Here is a 24,038-nt window from a genome sequence, read left to right as displayed (position 1 = left end):
TCTGTCCGCCCTTCCCGGGGATGCAGCCAGTGCCCGTGCCCTCCTCGGCGGGCTCCTGGCTGGGAAGGGAGAGGAGCGGCAGTGCCCGGCGCACCGCCGCGACGCGGACACGCACACACAGACGCACACGTGTGTGTGTAGGTACCCACACGGACACAGAGGCCACTCCGCGCAGCCAGAGCAAAGTTTGCCCGGGGGCAGTCCCGCACCCGCTCCCTCCCGCCCCCTCCTCCCTCCCCGCTGGCGCTGCCCCAGCCCCCTCCTCTCCCCGCCCCCGCCGCTCGGCCCTCCCGGCCCGGACACGGTGTCAGTCACGGCGGCGGTCCCTTTCATCTCCGCCGCCCCCGCCCCGCCCCGACGGCGCAGGGCGGGAGGGCGGGAGCGATGCTGAAGTTGCGCTGCCGCCGCCGCCCCGCGCCCCACCGCCGCCCCCCGTGGGGCGCCGCGCCCGCCGGCTGCGGCAGGAGGAGGCCCCGCGCCGGGCGCTGAGCGCGGAGGCGGCCGGGGGCGCCGTGCCGGCAACTTTTCCCCTGCCCGCGGGCGCGGAGGGAAGCGGGGGGGGGTCACCTCCCCGCCCGCTCCATCCCTCCCCTCCTGCCCTCCCTCCCTCCCGGGGCTGTTTCTTCCCCGGCCCCCCGCCCCTCGCGGTGCCGCCGAGCCGAGCCGTGCCCGGAGCCGCGGACGAAGCGGCGGACAAAGGCCCGGTGGGTGCGCGGCACGGGCAGCGCCGGCCCCTTCCCCCGGGACGCCCCCTCCCCCTGCCCGCCTCCCCCCTGCCATTTTAACTCGGTCCCGCCGGGCTGGTGGCAACTTCGCTCGGAGGCGAAGCGCGGGCGGGCTCCGCTCCCCTCCGCGGCTCCTCGCCCCCAGGGTGAGCCCGGGTCCCGGGGGGATGGAGGGGGGTCGGGTCCCCTGGGGGGCGGTGCCTGGCGCGGTCGGGACACGGGCGAGCGTATTTCGACCTATTCCGGCCGTGCGGCGCGTCGGGGCGAGGGTCCCCGGGACGTCGGTGTCGTGCGGAAGACGGGGTACCTCGGCCCCGAGGGGGCGGGCGGACGGGCGGGCGGGGGTCTCCGGCTGCTGAGAGCAACCCCGAGGAGTTCACGGGATTTTTCCTTCTTCTCTCCTCCTTCTCCTCCTCTCTCCTCCTCCTCCTTCTCCTCCTCCTCCTCCTCCCCCCGCTGCTCCGCCCGCTCCCCTTCCCGCGGCGGGCCGGCGGCCGCAGCAGACGCCGCGCTGCCGTGAGGATGCCGCAGCTGCCGGGGGCCGGGGGCGGCGGGGGGGACCCGGAGCTCTGCGCCACCGACGAGATGATCCCCTTCAAGGACGAGGGGGACCCCCAGAAAGAGAAGATCTTCGCCGAGATCAGCCACCCCGAGGAGGAGGGCGACCTGGCCGACATCAAGTCCTCCCTCGTCAACGAGTCCGAGATCGCCCCCGGCGCCAACGGGCACGAGGTGCGCGGCCGCGGGGGCTCCGCGGGGCGCGGGGTGCCGGCGGGAGGGAGCTGCGGAGGGGCACCGGGGAAACGTTTCCCATGGGAACAGAGATCGTTCTACCCCGAATCCTGTCTCCAGAGGTGCGCCGGGCAGAGCTCCTTCCGCGCTTCGGCCCGGGATGAGAAAGTTGCCGCGAGTTCCCCGACGGTGCGGTGGTATTAGACCTCAAGCAGCCATGAAATTTCCTCAGTAAAATCAGCGGGGTCGGAGCGTTAGCTGTAAACTCTTTAAGGGATTTGCATAAAACTGTTAGGGAAGAAATTCCCGACTCTAAAATAACTTCGGGGCGAGCGGGGAGCCTGCCTTTTAAAAAATTTTGTTTAATTTTTTTCTTTTTCTTTTTTTTTTTTTAATTTTTCTTTCTTTTTTCCCCCTAAACATCTGCTAAGGAGGGCAACCTGATTTTCATTATTATTTTTGGTATCTTTTTACCAAGAGCATTTTGACCGCCAGAGCGCCAAATATTTTCCATAAATGATCCACTTCCATTAAATGCAGGGCGCTTCTGCTAGAAATGCTTTGCAAAGCCCTGTAGTTATTCACGTTGCCATAAAACAATAGTTTACACCAATGATTCTGGAACAGTTGCCTTCCAAGCCACTTAGGAGGAAAAAGAAAGATGTTAATCTTGTGCTCTGAAATCCTCTCTTCCTTCAAGAAACTGTAGCAGCGTGTTTGATAAACGAGCATCCATACAATGACTTTTCTTCTTTTTCTTCTTTTCTGATGGTGGATTCCTTGTGGTCAGGTTTCCAGGCAGACTCAAGCACAGGATTCCTACCATGATAAAGGCAGAGAACACCCCGAGGAAGGTGAGACTCGCACAGTCCTGTCTTGCAGTTTTGTCCCTCTGTGACCCGCCACACAGTCCTCAAACTGGAACTTGGTTTATTTGGAAAACATAAATTTTATATCTTTTGTGGGGGGAGATGCCAAAGTGTTTTCGAAGTGCATTTAAAAAGCAGATGAACGTGCAGTGCATTTATCTTGAGTGACCAAATGGTATTCCAGTTGTTTAGAAACTGATAAGTAGGCCAAATGGATATTCACTGAAGAAGTAACTATTTTTAGGATATCACCTTAAATACATTATTTTTTCACTCATACAGTGTACAGTTGTCGCCCTCCTCTGCTTTTCCCCATAGCCAAAGTCTGTCACTTAAATTTCCTTTTTCAAATCTAAGTATGGGCAGATCTTGTGCATTTTTTAAAATGTCTCAAATGGTTAATTTCGATTGAGGAACACAGAGGAAGTAGCAGAGTTCATCAAATATCATTTAGGAAGCTGGACACGCATGCAAAGAATGTGTGCTGTGAAGGGTGGGAGATTATGTTTAAAATCAAAAGCTTATCATCTCAAACTAAACCAGATTATAAATTCCATATAAAGACAGACAGAGTCCAGTCCTGGTGCTTTCCAGGACTCTGTGGCCATCTTCCTCCAAATTTGTAATTAAATAGCCTAAAAGCAATGATGTCCATGCTCATTGCATTTGGGCAGTGAGGAGGAGGTGTTCAGCTCTGGATAGTTTTCAGCTCTGCATCTTCTTGAAACCTCACTTTCAAGTAGTGTCCTTGTGGGCATGTAGGTGGGAGACCTGTTCACCCTATTTGCAGGATCTGGATCCAAATACCTTTTTTCCCTACCAGATAGCCTCCCTCATGGGGCTTCCCTCTTGGCTGTAGTACCATGTGTGCTTAACAGCCTCCCTCCCAAATTGTTAGGATCTCCTTCCAAGCACCCCCTGCCCTTTAATTGTTCCCAATGAGCATAGTCAGAATGAATTGTTTGCTGCACACACTGTCTCAGCAAGAGAAGGAAATTATTATATCTAGTTATCACAGCCTTTCCTAACAATGATATTGGAAACCCATACTGGCAATAATTCTGAACTGACAAATCCTAGAGGCATGTATAAAATTGGGGAAAACTGCTACTTGAGAAATGTGATGTCATTGCTGATGTGTCTACTTTGATTTCAGTGAGTACTAGCAAAATTGCTTATTTTGAGGCTATTCTGTATTTTAAACATAAACTCCTCACTGAGAATGCTCGCTATTTTAACAGTTTATGCTTCCTAAAAAAATGTTTTTACAAGTTACTTTGTATCATTTTTCTGTTGGCAGTAATTTCCATGAGTAAGGAAACATTTGCATGTAGAGCATTTTTATATATGCGCAGTACCTGTTTGAGTGCTCTAAATCGTGAGAAATGCATACATGGGGAATAATGTAATCATTGTTTCATCTTCCATAGGAAAGCATCCAGACAATGGCTTATACAGCAAGGGACCATCGTACTCTGGTTATTCTGGGTATATCATGATGCCAAATATGAATAACGACCCATACATGCCTAATGGATCTCTGTCGCCACCCATCCCCAGAACAGTGAGTTATCTCTTCCAAAGGCTGGTTTTGGCAAGCTGGGTTTCCTTCTGTTTGGTCTGCAGAGCCTGTTTACAATGGGGTCTTTTGGCTAGCTTCAGTGACGGTGAAGGTTGAGCTTCTGCTGTTCAGAGCCTCTGTCCAGTGGAGTTTGAGATCTCTTAGAGGTGTTGGTCATGATCACAGTGGAAAAGCTGAGATTAATGTCTGTGAACAGGGCTGGGGGCTTTGTGGAGGGAGCTCTGGTTTACTACTGTAGGATAATGTATGGCAGAATGATGTAAATGCTGTCTTTGTAGTGACTGGGACAGATGTGAATTTTCTGGCTTTAACTCTTTGTTTGTTGAGGAAAATCAAGGGCTGGAAGCAGAGCTGCTAAAGTTACGTGACAGTAAGATGAGAAGATTGGATTTTTTTTTTTTTTTTTTTTTTTTTGCTTCAGATGTGGCATTGCTCTTTGCTGATTGATATTTTATTTCCACCATCAGTTGGTCTGCGTGAAGGCTTTATCTATCTGGCAGCATTGCTTTGAAACATACTCTGTATCTTCAGCCAGAAATTGTGAAATGGTCGTTTAGAAATTAATACCAACCATGATGCAGTAGTTACAGCTTTCCCTTACATTGTGGCGACCACTGATTCTTCCAGGTTGGTCCCTCTGTTTCCATTGCTGTAGATTCATGTTTAATGGATTTAAATGTACTTTTAATTCTGGGTAGTCAATCCCCATTTATTTTTGTAAGAGGCATACAGAGCAATGGAGAGGCAGTGTTAAAATGATCTGTGGAAATTATATTAGTAGAACCTGAGAGGAGCGGGAAACTATTTGCTTGTAGGCATCGTGCTGGAAAAATGCCGCCGCCGTTGTGCGTGCTGTGAGAGGAGGAGTTGGATGTTGTTACTTGCCTGTGATAAAGCAGTTTTCCCTCTTACTGGCTCCTAGATTTTTTTCTTGGAGGTCTCTGTCATGCCACTCTGTCATGGCATTATTTTGCGCTCTGACATTCTTGATTTTTATTCAGGACTGTGGCATTCGACTTCAAAAACAAAAAGAAGGGGGCCTGATCTGTGCTGGTAATTTGACAGCAGCGAAACATGTTAAATTAGTGTATATTTGGAGTCAGAGTGACAGGGTGCTTTGGCACTGCAAAACACATGGATCTGCATTTGAAAGATGCAAAAACTCATGCAATATATCGCTTTCTATAGCTGTGGGGGTTTTTTGTGTATAAATTCCAGTTCAGAGGCCTACAGCCATTTAGGGTGAAGCATGATGATCACAGTCTGTTGATATTTGTTGTTGTAAACGTTGTTCTACATAAAACTTCCTTTTGGATGTATCATAGGGAAAAGCATGCCGCTTTTCAAGAGGGGATCGAGACTCAAACCTACCCTTTGGGGGACTAGGAAACTTCAGACTTTTTTTTTTACCCCCTCTTTGCCTTCTACCTTCCTAAGAAAGTCCCGAGTGCTGGTGTGTGGCTTAGAACAACAAAATCTAATTTAATTATTCACCGAGGATTTTCTCCATATATGCATACCGTGGGGCTGCCACTCTGTACGGATCTGGCATCAGTGCCCTCAGAATATCATCTTGCAGAGGCTCTTGAGGAACTGCCCTTTGTGGGTGTGGTGGAGGGGAGGAAGGGGGGAAAACGCGTCTTGTTTTTAATTGCAGAGCTGCCTGCTGAACATCTGAGGGGCTAATTTAGTTCGGTGCTGCTCTTGCATGTTACAGCAGCACCACTGTTTCAATAAAACAGCGCTGTTGCAGGGCTGCAATGTTGACATAAGCCCGGAGTTCTTTCAGTTTAACCACAAGGCTACACGCTTGAGTTATTAAATAATTTTTTTGTTTAATTGAACTGTAATCTTTGCTAGGCTCGGTGCTGACAGTTGGGTTTTAAAGCGCGCAGGATCAGAAGGCGGCATCGCGGAGGTGACACGCTCGCTGTCCCCGTGCCGGCCCGCGGCTCCGGCGCCGCGCTCACCTCCGCGGGCTCCGGCCGCTGCCTTGCTCTGCCTCCCCTTCCCAGGGCAAGCGGCAGCTGAGCAGCAAGCACCGGAGGCAGAGCTCTGCCCTGGGGTGTCACTGGTCCCCAGCCATTTGTGCCTGGTGTGTACCTGCGCCCTGCTATTTGCATGACAAAGAAGCTTCTTGTTGATGCATCTGTTGCCTGGAGGTGTTAGCCGGGATTAAAAAGGCGCCCTGGGGCGCTGAATCTTTTTTTCCACCTTGGAAGGACCTGCTGGCTGCAAACTGCCCCGGGGATGCACCCCTGGGGGACGGCGTCCAGACACAGGGCAAGGACCATCTATGAGAAGGGAGAGCAAAGCTTTCCTGGAAAGGGAAAAAAAGTTACTTTCATCACCATATGTAGAGAGGGAGGAAAAAAAAAGCCTTTCTCTTTTTTTTTTGAAAAAAGGCACATGCTTTAAAAGCTTGCTTTGTACAATTAAAAGTAGAAATCTGTAGTCAGACACAACTTGCTTAATAAACCATAATAAAAAAAAATAGAAGTCTAATTTCAGTGCAGCTTTTGGAAGGAAGAGAATGTTTGACAAGGATTCAAAATCTTCCAAATTCTGCTGTTGTTAGAGAGTTCTCATCTTCCCCATTCTCTTCCTCAATTTTTTTTTAATTTTCTTATTTTACCGGCAGCTGATTTGCTATTTATTTCCAAGTTGTATTAGTGGGAGCAGGAGAGTGTGAATTGCAAGTTCAGGTCGGAGCCTGGTGCCGCAGTTCGTGTTCTTATCAGATGGGTGGGTGAGTGGAGAAGCAGCAGTGGGTTGGTGGCTGCAGGAGCAGTGGCAGGTGAGGGTGCCAGACCGCAGGAGCACCTGGTGAATGTGCATCCTGTGTGCTGAGATAGCTCTCGGTGGTTTCTGAGCCTCGCAGGGCGCTGAAGATGGGAGATGAAGGCAGCTGTTTGTTTTCTAACATGTGGGGGTTTTTCCCTTTGGTTAACAAGACTAGTTTTGGGGTGGCGAAGCTTTCTTGACTGTTTGATGGGAACGTGGGAACAGAGGAAGTGACTGAAGAAAGATCATTTCTCCATGTTTTAAATTCATCCAGAAGATAATTTTGGATTTATTTCTCATTCCCCATGAGTTAAACTTCCTATGGAAAGATAGGGGATTTCTGCAACCGACTTTTTGTCTGTGTTCTTGGGGTCCGGGTTTCTTTCTTCCTGCCTCTCTGTAGCAGCTGGATGTGTTAAATAGGTCGGAGGATACAATGTATAAACATGTTATGGCAACTTGCACAATGCAGCATATCTGAAAATGACGAGGAATTCTTTCAAGAGAGTTGGATTGCTAGGAACAACGCAGGACTAGCCCAAATTTTGGATATTCCTTGTGTGTTTCTGCATGGCAGGGGGTATGGAGGTAGTTCCCATCTTGAAGAGCTGATGTCCCAGGAGATTTAGAGGATAATATGGGCAGAAGGAAGGATGAGGGTAGAAATAGCAAAAATGAGAGGCTATGGAGCCTCAGTGAAGGTTTTGTTTCCCTGGCTTTATCTTCTGTTCCTCTGAAAGCAGCCTGATTCATTCCCTTGTGGGGAAATTTTGGAGCCCCAAGGGGAATGTATGGGAGCTGCAGGAGGATACAAACCTGATTTTTCACTGTTGTTTTTTCCTGAGAATTTGCTTCTTCTCACTGTGCAGTTGTAGGGAATTGCTGGGAGCTGTGGCCAGCTGAAACCTCCCTGGCCCAAAATGAAATAAGCTTTCACAGTGCAGAAGTTGTGGCTCGGCTCCTGCTCCCGTGTCACCCAGCAGAAACCTTTGCTCTGCTTCCCAAGCTGCCATTGGAGCAGGATGCTCTGGGGCTTCAGGCAGCTGTGGCCCTGCCACAGATGTCTCTCTTCCCTCCACAACCCCAGGCCCATGCCTGAGGAAATGGGCAGCTTTGTGAGGGGCTCCACAAGCCAGAGCTGCTTATCCAACCCCGACGCTCTGCAGCTTCACCCCGTGCAGCTGAATTATGCCGATTAACTCCTTAAATAACTTTGAAATCAAGCACACAGGAGCACAGAGCTTCCTGGCTGTATGGAAGCAGAACTTGATGGAGTGTATTAGCATTTTCCCAGGGAGGAATTTTAGCATTGTTTTCTGAGTAGCTCAGTGAGTCCTGCCAAATGGCAGCACAGGGAAAGAAGAGGAATCTGCTCAGCCCCAATAGTGGCACCTCATTGCTACAAACAAACGTGTCTCTCAGCTGCTCTGACTCAAGCAATCACAGCTGATCAGTCTAAGTCAGTCAGGCCTCTGTGAAACATAAACCCATGCCGTGAATGGTCATGGGATGAGTTTTGGTGGTGTTTTCTTTCTCCCACGTAATGAATCCTCCATTCGGAAAAGGGGCAGAAGAAGTTAACACACTAGCTCTAGGTTGTCCTTATCTGAAGTTTGGTCTAGCTGCTCCTAATCAGAGCTCCAGGCTGAGTCTTAGGTATATAGTTCATTGTTACCGTGATCCTTGGCACAAGCTAGTGAAGAGAACACCTTTTCAGCTTTTGTTGCTTCCTCCTTGTCACATTGATGCAATTAACAAATCTATGTAATTGTGGATTGGTAAGGGGAAAACAAAATGTTCTCCTGATGTGTCAGTGCAGAGGCAGTAATTGTGTGTGTGTGTGGCTTGAGCAGAGGCATTATCAAAAACCCCACCCATTGCAAATCATCAAAGTTGGAGCTTTTGTATAGCAATACGTGTCTGTGTTTACGTCCTAAATATCCCTTTTTTTCCCAAACATTTAGGAGCTGATTCAATATAAACTTTAAATGGTAGAGCTGCTGCTTACTTTTTAAAGTGGTTTAAGCAAAATGTCATTCCTGTCTCTTTTCCAACTTAATCCCAGCCCAGAAAAAATGTTAATAAGAATAGCTTGTTATGGGCTGCAAGTGCCAAGGAGGATATGGCTCAAGAAGAAAGCCTGAAGCTCCACAGGTTCAGGCATCAAAAGAGGAAAAGGCTTTTTCCAGATAGTTGCCGCGCTGCATGCCTGCAGGCATTGAAAAGCCTGGGTACCGCAGGCCTGGCTTCTCTGGAGTACTTAACTTCTGTTTATAGTTAGCAAAAATGCCTCCTGATATGGGAAGGAAATAACCCACACAAAAGCATTTTACTGCTGCTTAATATTTCTGAAGTCCTATCAGAGGCATGTGCTTTTTTTTCTTTTTTGCTAGTGGTAAAACATCATGTCTCTCAGGAAGACAAAGAGACAAACGTGCAAGAGTCCATTTTAATACAGACACCAAACACTCTGTGTGTGTGTCCTGCTGTAATCTCCTGTGCTGCTCTCACATGGATGGACCTTGACCCAGTGTCTGTCTGGTTCAAGGGAAGCACTGCTGGGAGCCAGGCAGTCTGTCCTTGCCCTGGTCGAGTCAGGTTGTCCTCTGTTTGTGTCCGTCCCGCTGCTGCAGGGAAGCCATGTGCTGTGATGCTCCAACTGTGCGGATGTGGCTCCCATTTACCCCAAACTGCCCTGTCCAGGATGGCAGACATTTCTCTCCAAGCTGGTTTTGGTTGTAAGATATGTTTGGGGTGAGGACACTTCTCGTCTGGCTCTTGGGTTTGGTCCCTTTCTGCAGGACACTGGCATGCTGCTCCTGCCCCAGACTTGGGGATTAGTGTCTCTGTTGCTTCAGCCCTTCATAAGCATTAGATTCACTTAAGAAAATTGCACTCAGAATAACTTAATCTAGCAACCCAGTGGCTTCTATTTGAGACTTGGATCTTGTGGATATGTTTATTTAGTTTGGGATTCCCACTTCAAAGGAATCTGTCCTCTCAGCAAGAAAGTGATTGAGCACTTAAATAAAAATGTATTCATTGAATCTTCGGGATTGAACTAAAAGTGCAATAGGGAGTTAACATGTACACCAACTGTGCTAATCAGTCAGGGATTGCTTGCTCTCCTAAAGGGGAAGAAAAGGGGCCTGAACTGCCCAAGGAAAAATGGCTGGCCTTCCGTGGCTTCTGGTGGTGATGTTGCTTGCTGGGGCTTCAGATGGAGGATGAAGGAACTGGAATATCTTCACCTGTGATCTTCAAAGTTACCAAATCCCTTGTGTCGAAGAGCATTTTAACAGAGCTGAAAGGTTGACTCAATGATTGTTTATTTTCTTTAAATGGCTGTGGATGTAGGTAAGGTTGAGGCATAAAATCAATGGGATGAGTTTAGTCAGCAAAAATAACAAGTGTAAAGTTACGGGGCTTTGATTGAATATTTATAAAATGGGCTGCTCAACTTAAAAAGTGAGTGTAGTGCTGTCACCAGCTGTAACACATAAACCAGAGAATTGCTTTGGCTAGGAGTTATTAAGCAAGCCGGAGAGCAGTTAATTCCCAAAAGCACCTGTCTATCCAAGCACTTTCAGTACTCCAGCCCTGTACTTCAAACAGTGCCGCACGAGTCAGCGGGCAGGTCTGCTTCACCCAGACTGGGGCAGGGGAGGGTGTCCCTTGGGAGCAGGGGACTTCATGCAAGCGTTTGCCAAGGAGCAGGGTACATGGGCATGTGCTCGTGGTGTGAGGCAGCCCTGGTAATGCTGCTTTGGCAAAGAGCAGCAGAAAGTTGCTTGTGTGACCTTTTTTTTTTTCTTTTCCCCTCCTTGTTTTCTGAGTGGGGAAGCTTTAAAGTAGTTTGAAACAGGCTGATGCTGCACATCCAGCACAGTGCCAGGCTTTGTGTATAACCAGCAGCCCTGCTCTGAGAAACTTGGAAAGTGTGTGAGCTGCAACGAACCTCACAGTGTCAGTACAAGGAGTGAGACTGCACAGAATTGCAAGGCATGATGCTGAAATCCTGTGGATACTGATGACAGCTCAGCTTCACCTGAGGGAGTTGAACAGAGGTGTGGATGGAGTTGCAGTCATTATCCAAAGAAAACCAGTCTGGAAATTGTTTGATTCATGATGTATGTTCAAAAAACAGGGAAAGGGATCATTGGACTTTGGGCAGTTTTTTTGGCTCAGAGGTGGAGAGCGATGAGCTCTAAAACGCTGTCCCTGTAGGCTCTATATTTCTGAGTAGGCATCCTAGTGACACTGGCTGCTCAGAGCTCTCTCTCTGTAACTGGTCATTTAGCTATGCTATAAGGCCCTGTTTCTTCAATTTTCTGTCTTTTTCTGTGTTTCAAAACTGTCTCAGAGGTTTATCTTTGTGGCCGTCTGTTGTCTCTCCACAGTTCTGGCGTATCTTTTTGCCTTGATCTTTCTTCATCCCTATCAAGTCTTGCATTGGCAAGCTTTGTCTAGCATAAAAAAAGTACAACGTGGAGGTGATGATTACAGGTGTCAACGCTTGTCAAACACAGACCACGGGCTGGGAGAAGGCCTTTTGCCTGCCAATGTGCTAAAACGCAGTTAAACTGTGTCCAGCAATGCAAATGTGTTTGCTTTGTTTAAATGCCACAATCCAGGGATTTGTTGAGGGTCTCTCCTTTCTGAAGTTTGAGTGCTGCTGTATTGGGTTCAGGAAGCTGCAGTTATGAGTGGTCATTGTGTTTTTCCTTGCTCTTTACTTTGCTCCCTGCCAGTCCTGTATTTCCTTCATTGCAGTTCTGTATCATTCCCTTGTGCCCTCGCAGTGAGCAAGGTTCTTGCCACCAACCCGTGTTCTGTCCCACGCTGCAAAATTCCATTGTATATCTTCTTCAATTAGTTTTTACAGGCTGGTTTCATTCTCACATCTGTGCTCTCTCCTCAATTTAGGCTTTGTGGCAGCTTGTTCCATCGTTGTGGTCTGATCAGCAGCACTTCTGTATCTTAAACTGATGAAACGCTTGTGTACAGAGAAGTTGAGGTGAAGCTGGAGAATAGCTGGGCTTGACCCAGTGCAGGGACTCCTCCAAAATGGGGGAGGCTGATATCTCCCCTGAATTAGACCCTGCCAAGTGTAAAAACTGTCCATGTGCTCACATCCAGGTCCTCCTTTCTCAAATTCAAATGTGTGTGCAGGTTCAGCCTCTTGGGGAGCTTTTGGGAGTGGGGCAGGAGCTCACAGGTGAGTGAGGGTCAGGGTGGGAGCCCAGGGTGATGGGGCAGGCCCAGGTCCCCTCCAGACTGCTGGAGATCAATATGGGAAGGAGCAATGAGCTCACCAAGCTGGCACTGGGAGAGCCAGTGAGGATTTTGAGGAATTAAGCCATACATCGAACATATTGGAATACATTTTTGAAAACTCAAGCGATTAAAATAGTTTACTCCCTTAGGATTCCCCTTGTTTGGCTGCCTTCTGACAGTAGCATGCTGGGCTGTATTTTATCTGTTTTTTACTGCCCAATTACCTCCTGCACACAACTAAATTCAACTTAAAAAAATAAGTTTCAGATGAACATATTTGATTTAAAAAAAATGTTACTCAAACCCTTCCCTCTTGCACTTTATTTTGTGTCTTAAATACTCTTGTTATAAGAAGAAAAGGAAGCTGTGGTGGATTTAAAGGCAAAAGAAAAGAAATAAAACTTTAAAAAGCTTAACTCCTAAGTGTTTGGATTTTTCAGGTTTTGTTGAGACTTTTTTTTCCTATCTCAGTTATTTTGAGAATATTTCTAAGGTAATAGCGCAATGATCCTGTTTTAGATGTAAATCTTCAGAAAGAAAGATTGGAATAGGAGAACCACAAGAAATGCTAATTTATTAGATGACTCCCTAGACAGTTTGACAGCAATATTGCAAACACTTTTTTTTTTTATAACTGGCAAATATAATCTTCTTATCAGAGTGACCTGTAAGAGGATGACTTCATACTTTGTAATAAGGAAATATTAAGAGACTGTAGAAGAGCTGGTCAAACACTGTCTTGAAACATTTTTTAGTTCAAGGGTGCTTCCAAAACAACTTGTGTAGGGAGCTTTCCTCTTTTTTCTGACACTTTAAATCCTCCCTTTTATTGCTTTTTCTTTCCAAGGATATGTGTGTAAGTGAGAATAATGCAGGCTAATGGGGCAGAACAATAAATGTTCAGTAGGGAAACGTGGTTGAATCAAAGCCAGTTCAGAAACCCCGTGTTTGGGGCACAGGCAGACTTCCTAGGAGAAGGAGATCTCAGCGGTGGGTTTGCGAAGCTTGTCTTCCAGGACTCCAAGTAAATACAGTCAGAAAATTACACAGTAGTGCTTACTGCACAAACATGCCCTCCTCCATCAAATGAATCTCTCTGGCCAGCATCTAGTGGACAAATTATTTTTCAGGTTCAGTCAGCAGAAGAGCCTACAGGTGGGTGTTTCATTTTTCTTCTGGAGGTGGCATGTCACAGCCCAGGAGCCCCTAGCTGATGTTGGCCTTTGTTGTGTTACCTGTGCTTCCTCTCTCTCTTCTGCTGGGTTCTCCCAGGAGGGGTTTTGGCTGGTTAAGCCAGTGGCTGAGATTTGATCCTCGGAGGTTAAGCCAGGAATGGCAGAGGTGCCTGTGGTAACATAAGTGCTGCTGGTAAGTTATAGCTATTTTGGGGCTGGAGGAAAAGTTTGTGCCTGTGTAATTAAGCATGAAATAGGTAAATTCTGTGTATAATTGCCCAGCCTAGAGTGTAGCACAAGGACGTGACCCGTGGAAATTGCGGTGTGTCAGTGACTGCTGGCAGATTCCTGGGAAGTATCCCTGGTGCCCATGCTGGCACTGGGGTTATGTGTGTGTTTGTGTGTGTGGATGTCTTCTGCTTCCCCCCACTCCACTCCCAAAAGCAAAGGCACAGTCTGGGAGGAGACTTCTGCAAATGAGGACCTGAAAAAGCAACATTTGTTCAGAGCCTTAGAGGAAGGTGATGGCAGAGGTGGGAATAAAATCCGTATTTCCTGAGTTCACTTTGGGAATTCACCTGAAAGACAGCTCACTTCTAAACATATGGTTCTTAGGTTGGTTTTGGTCTTAGGTTTTTTAATGAAAGCAAATGAGAAGTCTGAGAAAGTAAAAACCGAGATATGTGCGGTGGAGGGAGGGAAAATAAGACGATTGAAGCCAGTGCAGATAGGAAGAAAGTTTGTGTCAGTGCTGGCTGTGGCTGTGTTTCATACCTAGCCTTTGAATGGAGGAGCAAACAATCTACTGAAGTTTCTAAATAAAAGCAAGAAGTGGCCTAAGAAAATTAGCCCAAAAAAGGTTTTGTCAAAAAACAAATTTTGTTTTTTCTCATTTTACCTCCCTGCCACACAATAGCACCCATATCTTCTCGCTTGGTTTTCTGTTTGCTCTCTCCCCTGCAGGGGAGCAGGCTGTTTGCCCTCAGCATCATTATTTTCATCCCCCACTTTTGTCTCCTTCCCTCTCAGAAGTTCAGTGCAAACACAATTAGATAACGAGCACGGTGCGCTCCCTCTCCCGGGAACCTGCCATTGATTCACAGCCCTTGCGCACAATGTGCTGGGAATGACCAGCCAGGTTTTTCTGTCAGCTGCCCTGGCACCGGCCTGATGGGACTTTTGTTGTTTACTGTAGGGATGGGAAGATCTCAGAGCAGCTTTTTGGGATGGCAGCTCGGCAGCAATGGCACCTGTCTTCCTCTTCCAGCCGTGGTGGGCACCAGCCAAGGCTTCAGTGATGTCCGAGCCCTGTGCCTCGGCAACCTCTGGTGGGAAGAATGGTTTGTGAGGAGGTGCTGGCTCATTTGCAGCTGGAAGCTTTAAACTTTTTCCTGGACATCCTGAAATATCTTCTATTTTAATACACTACAGTGCAGCCAGGCTGTGTTCACTGGAGCACAGCTCTCAGTTTCCTAGCTGTGCTCCCTGAGCGGTGTGCCCCGGTGCCATTGCCCTGCCAGGGTTAGCCAGGTCATCTGTGGCATTTTCTTTTGTTTCTTCACACCTCTGTAGCCACAGCTGATATACACTGTGGCCACAGCGGGTGGCTGCACGGTCCCCAGCACCACAGCCACGCTTAAAACTCAGTTTGTTGTGGTCCTGCAGGTAGTCACCTTGAAGGGATTTCAGTTCCTGATTTCAGGAGCGGGTGAGGTTGGTTGTCAGGGCCGCTGGCTCTCACTAATGCGGTTAGCAAAGGATCCTGCATGAGGAGAAGCTGTGCCTCTGCCTGGGCACGGAATGCTGCCTGTGCAGGTTATGGAGTGGGCTGCACGGGGTGAAAACCTGGCAGACAGCCTTCAGGTGCCTCTTCTGGGCTAAATAGTGTCTCTTGAATTTCACTGAATAGCTACAAAATAGGAGCAAGCTTTCGAGAAAAAGTATCAAGTAGCAAGTGAATCCTCTGTAAACGAACACAAAAGTCCCCGGAAGGGAAAAATTAGCAGTAATTACAGTAAAACATACTTTTTCATCATAGTAATGGTTTGATGTTGAAAGGTAGGGTTGCAGCATCATGTAAAAGTTATTTTTCTGCTGTGTCTTCATAGTAGTGAGTGTTTTGGAGACCTTTGCAATGCTATGCATGTTACTTGCTCAGTTTTTGGAGGCTGGCATTCGTTTCCAGACACTTGACACTGCTTGTGGGATAGGCAGAAGTTGATTTAGCTGTCCTGCAGATAATGGCAGCAGATCCCTCTGTTTACAGTGATGGCTGCAGCTCCCTGTATCTTTCCACCCTTTCCTCTGTGTTTGTTTACGAGCATCCCTCTGCTTATCAGAATGAACACCAGAGCCACAAAGAATTAGTCCTGATTTTAAAAAGCAGGCTGTGCAGAGGAAGCAGTAAATTTGTTAGGGATGGCAGGAGAGTAGAGGGAGGAAAAACTCCAAAACCTTGGATTACATCAGAAAAGACTTCTGTCTTGATACTAAAAAAATGATAAGCTTTTACATCTTGGAAAAGAGCTTGCTAGGTTTGACTCTAATTTCAGCCTCAGTATGGTTAGTGTGTAAAGGAACAGTCAAAGTGAAAATGAGACAGTTTCCCAGCCTTGAAATGACAGGGACGTAAGCTCTGAGTCCATAGGGAGGGAGGCCAGATCCCTTTGCTGTTGTCTTTGAGTCGGGGTTTTAATGACTACAGGGAGGAAAGGGGTGTTAGTACAGCAGAACAAAAACGATACAGCTAAGAGGAAATTATTTTTATTGCTAATACATGAGTGCTCGTAATGTTTAATTCTTTACAGCTTATACTTTATTTGCACATTCTTCCTTCCTGAGCACTCCGCACAGTAGCGGCAGGACCGTAGTTCAAAATTACTGCTCTTAAAGGCTCCTGTTCAGTGGTTTTACCATGAATAAAAATATTTGTCAAAGTTGCCCTGGTGCTCAGACTGGGCAGCACACGCACACAGAATGGTTCAGCTCCTGTGCACTCCTGGGCTCTTGCTTTTCACACCTCCTTATCCTCCCTCCTTTTTGCTGATAGCTTTTTAAAGTTTCCTGGAAATATTTTTTCAGGGTAATGTAGATGTACGTTTAATTAAAATTCAGGACAGTCTTTTCTTGATAGAAATTTACTTTTATTTTCACCAGCAAAGCCAGATGAAGAGAGAGAAGGAGCGTGGGAGCATTTGATGCCCCTGAAAACCATATTGTGGCAAGAGTAGTTTTAAGGCAGCCCAAGAATTGTCTGCATAACTGGAGGAGAGAAACGCTTGAATGAAGCTTTGCAGTATTTTATTGTTTTAGGTCGTTATTTAGGCTAGTTAATGGAGATTTAGTGTTTGCCATGTGCTGTGTGTCTGGTCTAAGGTAGGTGAACTACTGTCAGTTTGCTACAAGGAGCTGCAGAGGGGAGACAACAGACTGGGCATCTGCATTATTTTCCCTGCATCAGGTGCTAAAAGTCACTAAATGTACTGTGAGTCACAATATTTTTTCCCGATTTGACTCGCTTGCCCAATCGTATTTTTACTTCAGCCTTTAGGCTTGAAAAAGCATGTGCATAATCAGTTCATTTTGTGTGGTCTAGGCTATAAAAATGCCCCCTCTGTTCTTTCCATATGAAAAACGTGTTTTTAATTTTGGGGAACTTATATAATTTTCTGTGCTTTCTTTTGTATCTCAGATTAAAAACAAATGCTCCCTTCCCCTAACTTTGCATGTTCCAATTATGGAGTTGTGAAAATAAGTCATCCTTCAGCTTTTGTTACTTTAAAACAGCTATCGGTGATGTCAGAGTCAATACTAAAAGCATTAAGAATGCTGGCAGAATGTAATGCAGCTGCAATCCAACATGATGTTGGAAATGGGGTTGAGAGCATAAAGGCTTTCCATATTCCCAGGGCGCACAACTGCTCGCGGCCTTGGCTTTGATCTCTTCAAAGGCTGCTGCCTCCTCCTAGATGGAGAGACTTGGCTGCCACTCGCTCGCATTGAAAAAAGGCAGAGGTCTCTATTCAGGCAGAAATCAATCACTGTGCAGAAACAATTATGTGTAATTCAACCATCATGAAAACAGGGTGAGATTATGGGTTTGTTACCTGAGTGACTGCGTGGAGATGGGGAGCAGCGGACGCGGGAGTCCTGCTGACATGCCACATCTTGATGACAATTATAGACACATGAATGATGTGGCGGGCGGGGGCGGCAAGATGACAAATGCTGGTCACGCTGTCCAGCAGAGCAGAAAATGAGGTTACAATTGGGAGATAATGTTTGCATATGTAACCATATTTCAGCAAGCTGGGCAACTTCAGGGAATAGCAGAGAGTGGCGATCGTAAACAAAGTCCGTGTGTGCCATGACTATTGGCTTTCCACGATACAGAAATGTGCATGTGCAGTGAGAAACCCCTGTGCCACGTCCCAAGGAGCTGCTTGTTTAAAACAGCCCGGAGGCATTTTTGTCCGGGGAGGGGGGCGGGGGGGAGGGAAGGATTGCCTGGGAAAAGGAGAAATCTCCAGAGTTTGGCCCTCAGAAGGCAGAGGAAGCAAGCACAACTCCATGTCCATTGCTTGGTGTCTCGGGATGGGGTGGCATTAACGTGGCAATGAGCGATGGCTGTTTACGGCGGCTCTGTCTCCTGCCCTCCCCTCCCAGCGGGGATTTTCACTGGCCTCATGGCAGCGCATCTCTGAGCGAGAGCATTTCTACATTTGCATGGTAACATTTTGGCTGCAATAGGCTGTTGGTAGTGTGACGTGATGCTCAAAATATCTTCTGATGTATAATGGCCTCCTTTAATTAAGAACTTTTTTTTTTCTTCCCCTGAGTGGTAAGCGCTAGCTTTCTGTCTTTAAAAAGGGAACTGGCATGTGCAGTATCTGCCATGAGAATGTTTATTTAAAGTATTATTGCTTATAAAGTCTCAAAATAGTTTTCCTCCCCAAAAGGCAAAATAAAACACAGATGACTGATTATAAAATGGTATCCCTGCTCACTTTGGTACACAGGATGAGCTTTACCTTTTATACTGCTTGGGCTTAGACATCAGAGGCGCAAGAAGCTGCTTTGAGTTACAGATCTTCAAACAATAAGTCAAAACAAAAAATCAATCCCTCCAGTCCCTGGGTGCAGTTAGCTAAAGATAAAAGAGAAAAATAAAGTTATGCTAAAGCAGATAGAGGAAAGGAACAGATATGCCAAGGAAACACAGAGGACAAGTGCAGAGTTGAAGTGGGCCTAGTGTGAGCCAACATCAATGAATTTTTATCTTATCAAAAAGTTTTAGGGTTGCCAATTCTTTTCAAACTGGATCCACTCTGCTCCAGGGCTGCCTGAAGCGTTGTCTTCAATAAAAATTGCTTCTCCCTACCCCCCGCATACCTCCCTCTCGCTCCTAAATGTAATCACATGCAGGGATTAGGCTGCACCTCACTCAAGGTATGAAACTTTACTGCAGACTTCAACAGTAAATCGAGGACTCTAATAATCTCTTGTTATTACAAATATGAGCTGAGATTTCTTTTTCAGTATTTGGTGAAAGATGCATAATCTAAAAAGAAATAAAACTGTTTCCTTCTGGGGTTATTCCCCCCCACCCCACCTCCCAGTAAATTTAAATTACAAAGGAATTTTTAAAATAGATTTTTTAAAATTGATTGGAGTTCTTTAACATTTTTTCATAGCTCTTTCATGAAAATTTCTATGTCAGTTAACTGCCTTTATTGAATCAAGTGTGTGGCTTAAGCCTTAACCTATAAAGAGGAAAGCATTGCACCTCAGTGTTGTGATATGCGACCCAAATCCCTCTGTTTGTCTCTTCAGGGCTGACATCTTAGGGGTCTAATCAAGCCAAAAAAAGCTTTTTTTTTTTTTTTTGAAAAGAAATCTGTTGGCTTTGACCTTTTTCTGCTTTCTTGTATATTTTGGTGTGTTTATAATAGGGGTGAGCACGTGTTTGTGTACTGTTGGGAGGAGCTCAAGTGTCCCTTGGCATCAGGACAGCTGGTGCTGGTACCTGGCCATAGACACATAAGAGGCAGAGAGGAGATGGTAATGCTTCAAGCAATAGCTACAGAAAACATACCTATCCAACCAAAAGTGAATAACAGACCCAGGTTGTACATTGCCTTCAAAAAATACCTGGAGTAAACAGATAGTCAAAGGATTTTGGGAAGTCTTGTTGATGCACAACTTCAGCTCAGTAGCTGGTGTCTCAGGGCCTGTTTCCCTGTCTACAGTATGGCATAATATCCATTTCAGAGGTGGGGCAATAGAGCAGAAGAGAAAGAATAAAGGGTTCAAGGTATGCAGATTAAAGAATGCTAAGGCAAGGCTATTGATGTTAGGTCTTGCTCTTCAGTGAGAATTTGAGGGGGCGATTTCAGACAGCTGCCTGGTAAACTGGAGCTGGATCTTCTCACTTCAGGCTGTTGAACTGCTGCCTTTGCTGCTTTGAGAAAAACAGAAGGCACCCTTTTCTACGTGAACAGTTGCATGAGCTGCTACAGAGGTGTTTATGGGATTGTGAACTGAATGGAAAAAGGGTTAGTGAGTATAGATGTTACTGTGAAATATGGTATGGAATACGTGGCCCACGCTGTGAAAAAAAATGGTATCTTTAGTCTCTTGTTTCAATAAGGTGGAAGTTAGTGTAGGTAACTACTTAGAATGAATGTTCAGCCAGTTATTGCCTCAAAAAAACCACATAAAAATCTGCAGCTAGATAATTATTCCCATTCATCTCTGGGTAGATTACATCCTAAAGATAATATTTTTTTAATTGCTTTAATAGTTCTCCTTATGGTTGTCCTCTTTGAAGTGAGGAGCAGCGTGGCATGATACAACAGCAGCGGCTGCACAAGGAGCTGAGCTGAAGCTGAAGGCTGCCCAGCTGCAGCTCGGTGTTGTGGACCTGCTTTTGTCCTTTACCAGTTCTGATTTCCTTCAGTTCAGCTGTAGGTGAAGCCTTGTCATCAGTAACTGTCAACCTCTCAAAAGAAAAATTAATGTTTTTGGAGGCAAAAATGGGCTTGGTACTCACAATGCTTGGTATTGGATATAATGCCTGCTGACTAATGTAGTTTTGCAAAAGCCAGTGAGAAGACCAGTGGTCCTTGGGATGGCTGATACAGAGCAGAGACCTGCAAAATAATAATCCTGCCCACATGCAAGGCCTGTGGTGCATTTTGATCTTTTGTGTCCCTCCTGAAGAATGCTATGCACAAGCTGTAAAGAGTGTTGGTTTGAGTCAGGATGAGATTTACAGGGCTTGAGTAGCCCACTCTGAAATGGAAAGTGCCTTAGCTGGAACTTACCGAATATATTTTGGTTTTTGTGTGTTTATTTGAAGGATTTGTTGAATGGAAGCAAAGGTTGGAGCAGAGGTGCATGGGAACTGCAATGCTCTGCCTGGCCCCTCTGCCCCTCCTGCCCTAGGAAAGCAAGCTTGTACCTAGTTGCTTTGGGAAGCATTTGCCATCTCCCTTTCCCATTTCAAATATTTTGATTGAAGTATTGAAGACAAATGTGTTGATTGGACCTGGTTCCTCTCAGTGTGAGGCTTTTCTTTCTTTGTCTTTTGATCTGGCCTAGCTGAGCATCGCAGCAATAGCAGCTAATTGACTTAGCCTGTGTCAACTGACTGCAGCACAGAGACTGGGTTGTTTCAGCTCTCCCAGTACAGCACGCAGGGGATAAACCCAGTGGCTGAATGCTGTGTCAGGCCAGGTTGGAGCCCGGGCTAAAGGCAGAGCATGGCCATGGCGTGGAGGTGTGTGCTGAGGAACCAGGAGCCCATGGGAAACCTGTGGGATGGCGGGGCAGGCATGCTTTCTCAAAGCTGGCCTACTTGGCCTCTGAAGTAAACACCAATTTGCGGTCTCTTCGTAGGAAGGGAGCAGTCTAATAACGCTGGGATAACTTTCTTGCCAGCAACTCTTGTTGTTCAGGGCAGCATTTAACTTCATCTAATTGGGACACTCAGCTTTCAGCAGTCGGCCTGCAAAAATGGCAGGCGGCCTGAAGGTGCCAGGTGATTTGCGAGGTACCCACGATGAGAGACGTCACTGGGCCCTCAGAGGGGTGACACCGGCTCACTGGCACGAGCAGACACTTCTGGTAGAGGGGGGGACGGAACCAGCAGTGGGTGCATGGGGAGAGGCTCAGAAATGAGAAGCTGGTTGTGGCTGTGGGAGTGGGGAGTGACCGGCCGGGCACACTGCTGCTCCGGGATATCTCTGGCACCAAGGAGCCCTCCACAGACACCGGCTCAGAGGTCTGCCCTGTTAAGTTCTGTCCCAGTGGAGACAAGCCTTAAATAACAGGCAGATGTTTGCAGAGCGTGTATTATGGAAATCAGACCAGTCATAACTTGACTGCTCTAAAATAATGCACGTCTCTTCTAAAGAGTGTCGGCTTAGTTTTTTTTGGCTCGAGGCAGAGACAAATTTGTGTGCGCAAGGCAGTGGCCTGTGTGGGGCGGCCGGGGGCCAAGCCGGGCCATTCCCATCCCTCGGGGCACTGGGGCCGTCCCAGGGCGGCACCGACCTGGCAGCACAGCCCCTGCTGCCGTGGGAGGGTTTCGCTCCTTCCCGCTCCTCCTGGCTATTGCCGGTCCCTGCCCCGAGAGCGCTGGGGGTGCCGTGGCAATTAGGAGGTTGCCGAGGCAATTAGGAGGCTGTCGGTGTGGCCCTGCAGCTGCTGATTTGCATGTCTGCCTACATCGGGCAACTTCCATGTTCATCCACATTCCTCCCCAGGCCTTGACAGCACGTGGCTGTCTCTCAGGAGCTCCTTCCCATGCCCTGGCAGGTGCTACCAGCTTGTGACACAAGTCCTGTTGCCGGTGCCCCAAGCTGGTGGGTTCAGCTTGGTGGGGTGGCTCAGCAGCACACAGCAGGTTGGGGACCTGTGGCTGCCTTTCCTCCTGGAATGTAGGTGTGGGGAATGCTGCTCTGTCATCAGCACTTGCACAGGGTCACCTGCAGGAGTAATTCAGTGTTGAAACTAAGCCTTGGTCTTGTTGGAAGCATAGTTTATTTTTTACATTTCCTGTCTTTCCAAGCCTTGGGCTGATCACATTGCCCTCGAGCAGGTGTTGGTGCCAAGGGAGGAAGGCTGTCTCCTGCTCTCCCTCGGCAGCCTCCTCAGCTGGACCTGGACAAGTATTGAATTAGCTTTATTATGCCACTGATTTGAAGTCATTACTGGTGTAAGCCGATGCAGTTCCATTATTGTTGATGGGATTGGGACTCTTCATGTCACAGGTGAATTGGACTCAATTAACCAAAGCTGTGGTCTTAATTAGAAGCTTGGCTTTCAGTGGCTCCTCCTGGGCCCTGGAGGTGGGATGCCCCCTGCCACATCTTGCCACCCCACAGGTCTCAGCGAGTCAAGGGGAGAAGGGGCCACTTTTTCCCATGCAGCATCTGCGTGGACCAAGGGGCATCCTCTTGTGCTACACCTCCCCACAGCTTTGCTCTGTGGGAGAGGAAGCACAGCACAAACTGTGGAAAGTACAAACCTGCCCCTTTGGTCTTGCCAGCGCAGACACTGGTACCTGTGTTGCGTCAGCTCTGGATCTGTCCCCACAGCCTAAGTAGTCCAGCCAGGGAATGAGCATTTTGCCCTTTACTTGAAAGACAGTTAGTCAAAGGTTTTGCCAGATACTTGGCTTGACAGGCAAAGCGCGAGGTTTTGTGTTTTCACTAGCTGACAAGTTTTCAGTGGCCATGCCTGGCTCTCCTGGATGAAACAAGGTATCTGTAAGTGCTTTATGAAAAACCTAATGCTCATTATTGCACTTAGAAAAACCCCAGCACAGGGCAGTAATCCAGTTTTGGGACTGGCCAGCAGCACAGCTCCCAGGGAGGTCCAAGGTCCTGCATCCCACTTGGCCTCTGTGGAACAGGAGCCTCTATCCAGTGACCTCGCAAATGGTTTTGTGCACCCCGTCTTCACCTTTCCAAAGGAAAAGGCAGCTCTCCTGAGGCACTCATGCTGGGGTGCCAGCACGTGCTGCTGCAGCAGCAGGGCTGGAATGCAGGACCATCCCAGGGGCATGCCTGGCTGCCTTCCCTCTGCTGCTGGAGGGGGCGACAGCCTTTTTCTGAAAGCATGCACCCTCCTGCTAAATATAGCATCAGTGCAGGCTCTATTTTTAGTTGAGTTTGAAGTGCCTTTTTCAGCAGAAGCCCTGCAGGATTTCAGCAGCAGACCCCACATCTGGGTGTCCCGGGGGTTTCTGTCCTTTCCCAGTGAGGAAGGATGTGCTGGGGATGGAGAGCTCATGTGGTGCACATCAGTGGCCCCGTGTGCCGCATGCTCACCCGGCCGGCTGCTGCAGAGCAGGCGGTGCAGCGGCTGATTGCTGCCTCCTGCTCAGGAAGAGCCGCTTCCTCTACCTGGCTGCTGGGTTGTTCTGTCCTTTCTCTTCTCTCCCAAAGCTGGTAGGAGCATAGTAGCCACTTGGAAACCTCCAAGCTCAGGTGTGGCTGCGGTTGGCCAGCCTGCTCTAGAGGTAAAAGGGACTGAGCCATAAGTGTGGATGAATATTTGTTTATCTACAGCCTCATGTAAATCCCTTTCAGATGTGTCTCCCCATTCAAAGTTAGGATTTTTAGTTAGTACCATTGCTGTTGTGCCCTGTCCTATGTCTAGCTGTGGACTGGCACAGCAGAGGAGGGGGTGAGAAAAGGAAAGCCCGGGCAGTGGGAGAGGGCTCAGTTCATTGTGGTGTAGGCTTCTTGTGTGTGACTGTGCTGCTGTAAGTGCTCACTCATCTGGTTGTACTGCAGGTGCTGGCTTTCCTTAGGCCGAGCAGGGGTTTGAACCCACAAGCAGCCTTGAGGGACTACCCCTCTCTGCTCCACAGCTGTTATGAACA

General features: G+C 47.6%; 1 protein-coding gene across 4 annotated transcripts in view; it reads left to right on the top strand.

Moving 5' to 3' along the window:
- Positions 1-649: 649 nt before the first annotated feature.
- LEF1 (lymphoid enhancer binding factor 1) overlaps positions 650-24,038 on the top strand; it is a 71,480-nt gene continuing 48,091 nt past the window's right edge. For all 4 annotated transcript variants that reach the window (XM_058024050.1, XM_058024048.1, XM_058024051.1 and 1 more), the window contains exons 1-4: positions 650-704; positions 1,226-1,457; positions 2,248-2,311; positions 3,757-3,890. In XM_058024050.1, the coding sequence (XP_057880033.1) occupies positions 1,248-1,457; positions 2,248-2,311; positions 3,757-3,890 (408 nt within the window). In that variant the 5' untranslated portion in view covers positions 650-704; positions 1,226-1,247. The remainder of the gene's footprint in view (positions 705-1,225; positions 1,458-2,247; positions 2,312-3,756; positions 3,891-24,038) is intronic.

Source organism: Melospiza georgiana, chromosome 5, assembly GCF_028018845.1.
Source record: "Melospiza georgiana isolate bMelGeo1 chromosome 5, bMelGeo1.pri, whole genome shotgun sequence".
Taxonomy (NCBI): domain Eukaryota; kingdom Metazoa; phylum Chordata; class Aves; order Passeriformes; family Passerellidae; genus Melospiza; species Melospiza georgiana.
The sequence above is the reverse complement of the archived record's forward strand: the minus strand, read 5'-3'. Positions and strand labels throughout refer to the sequence as shown.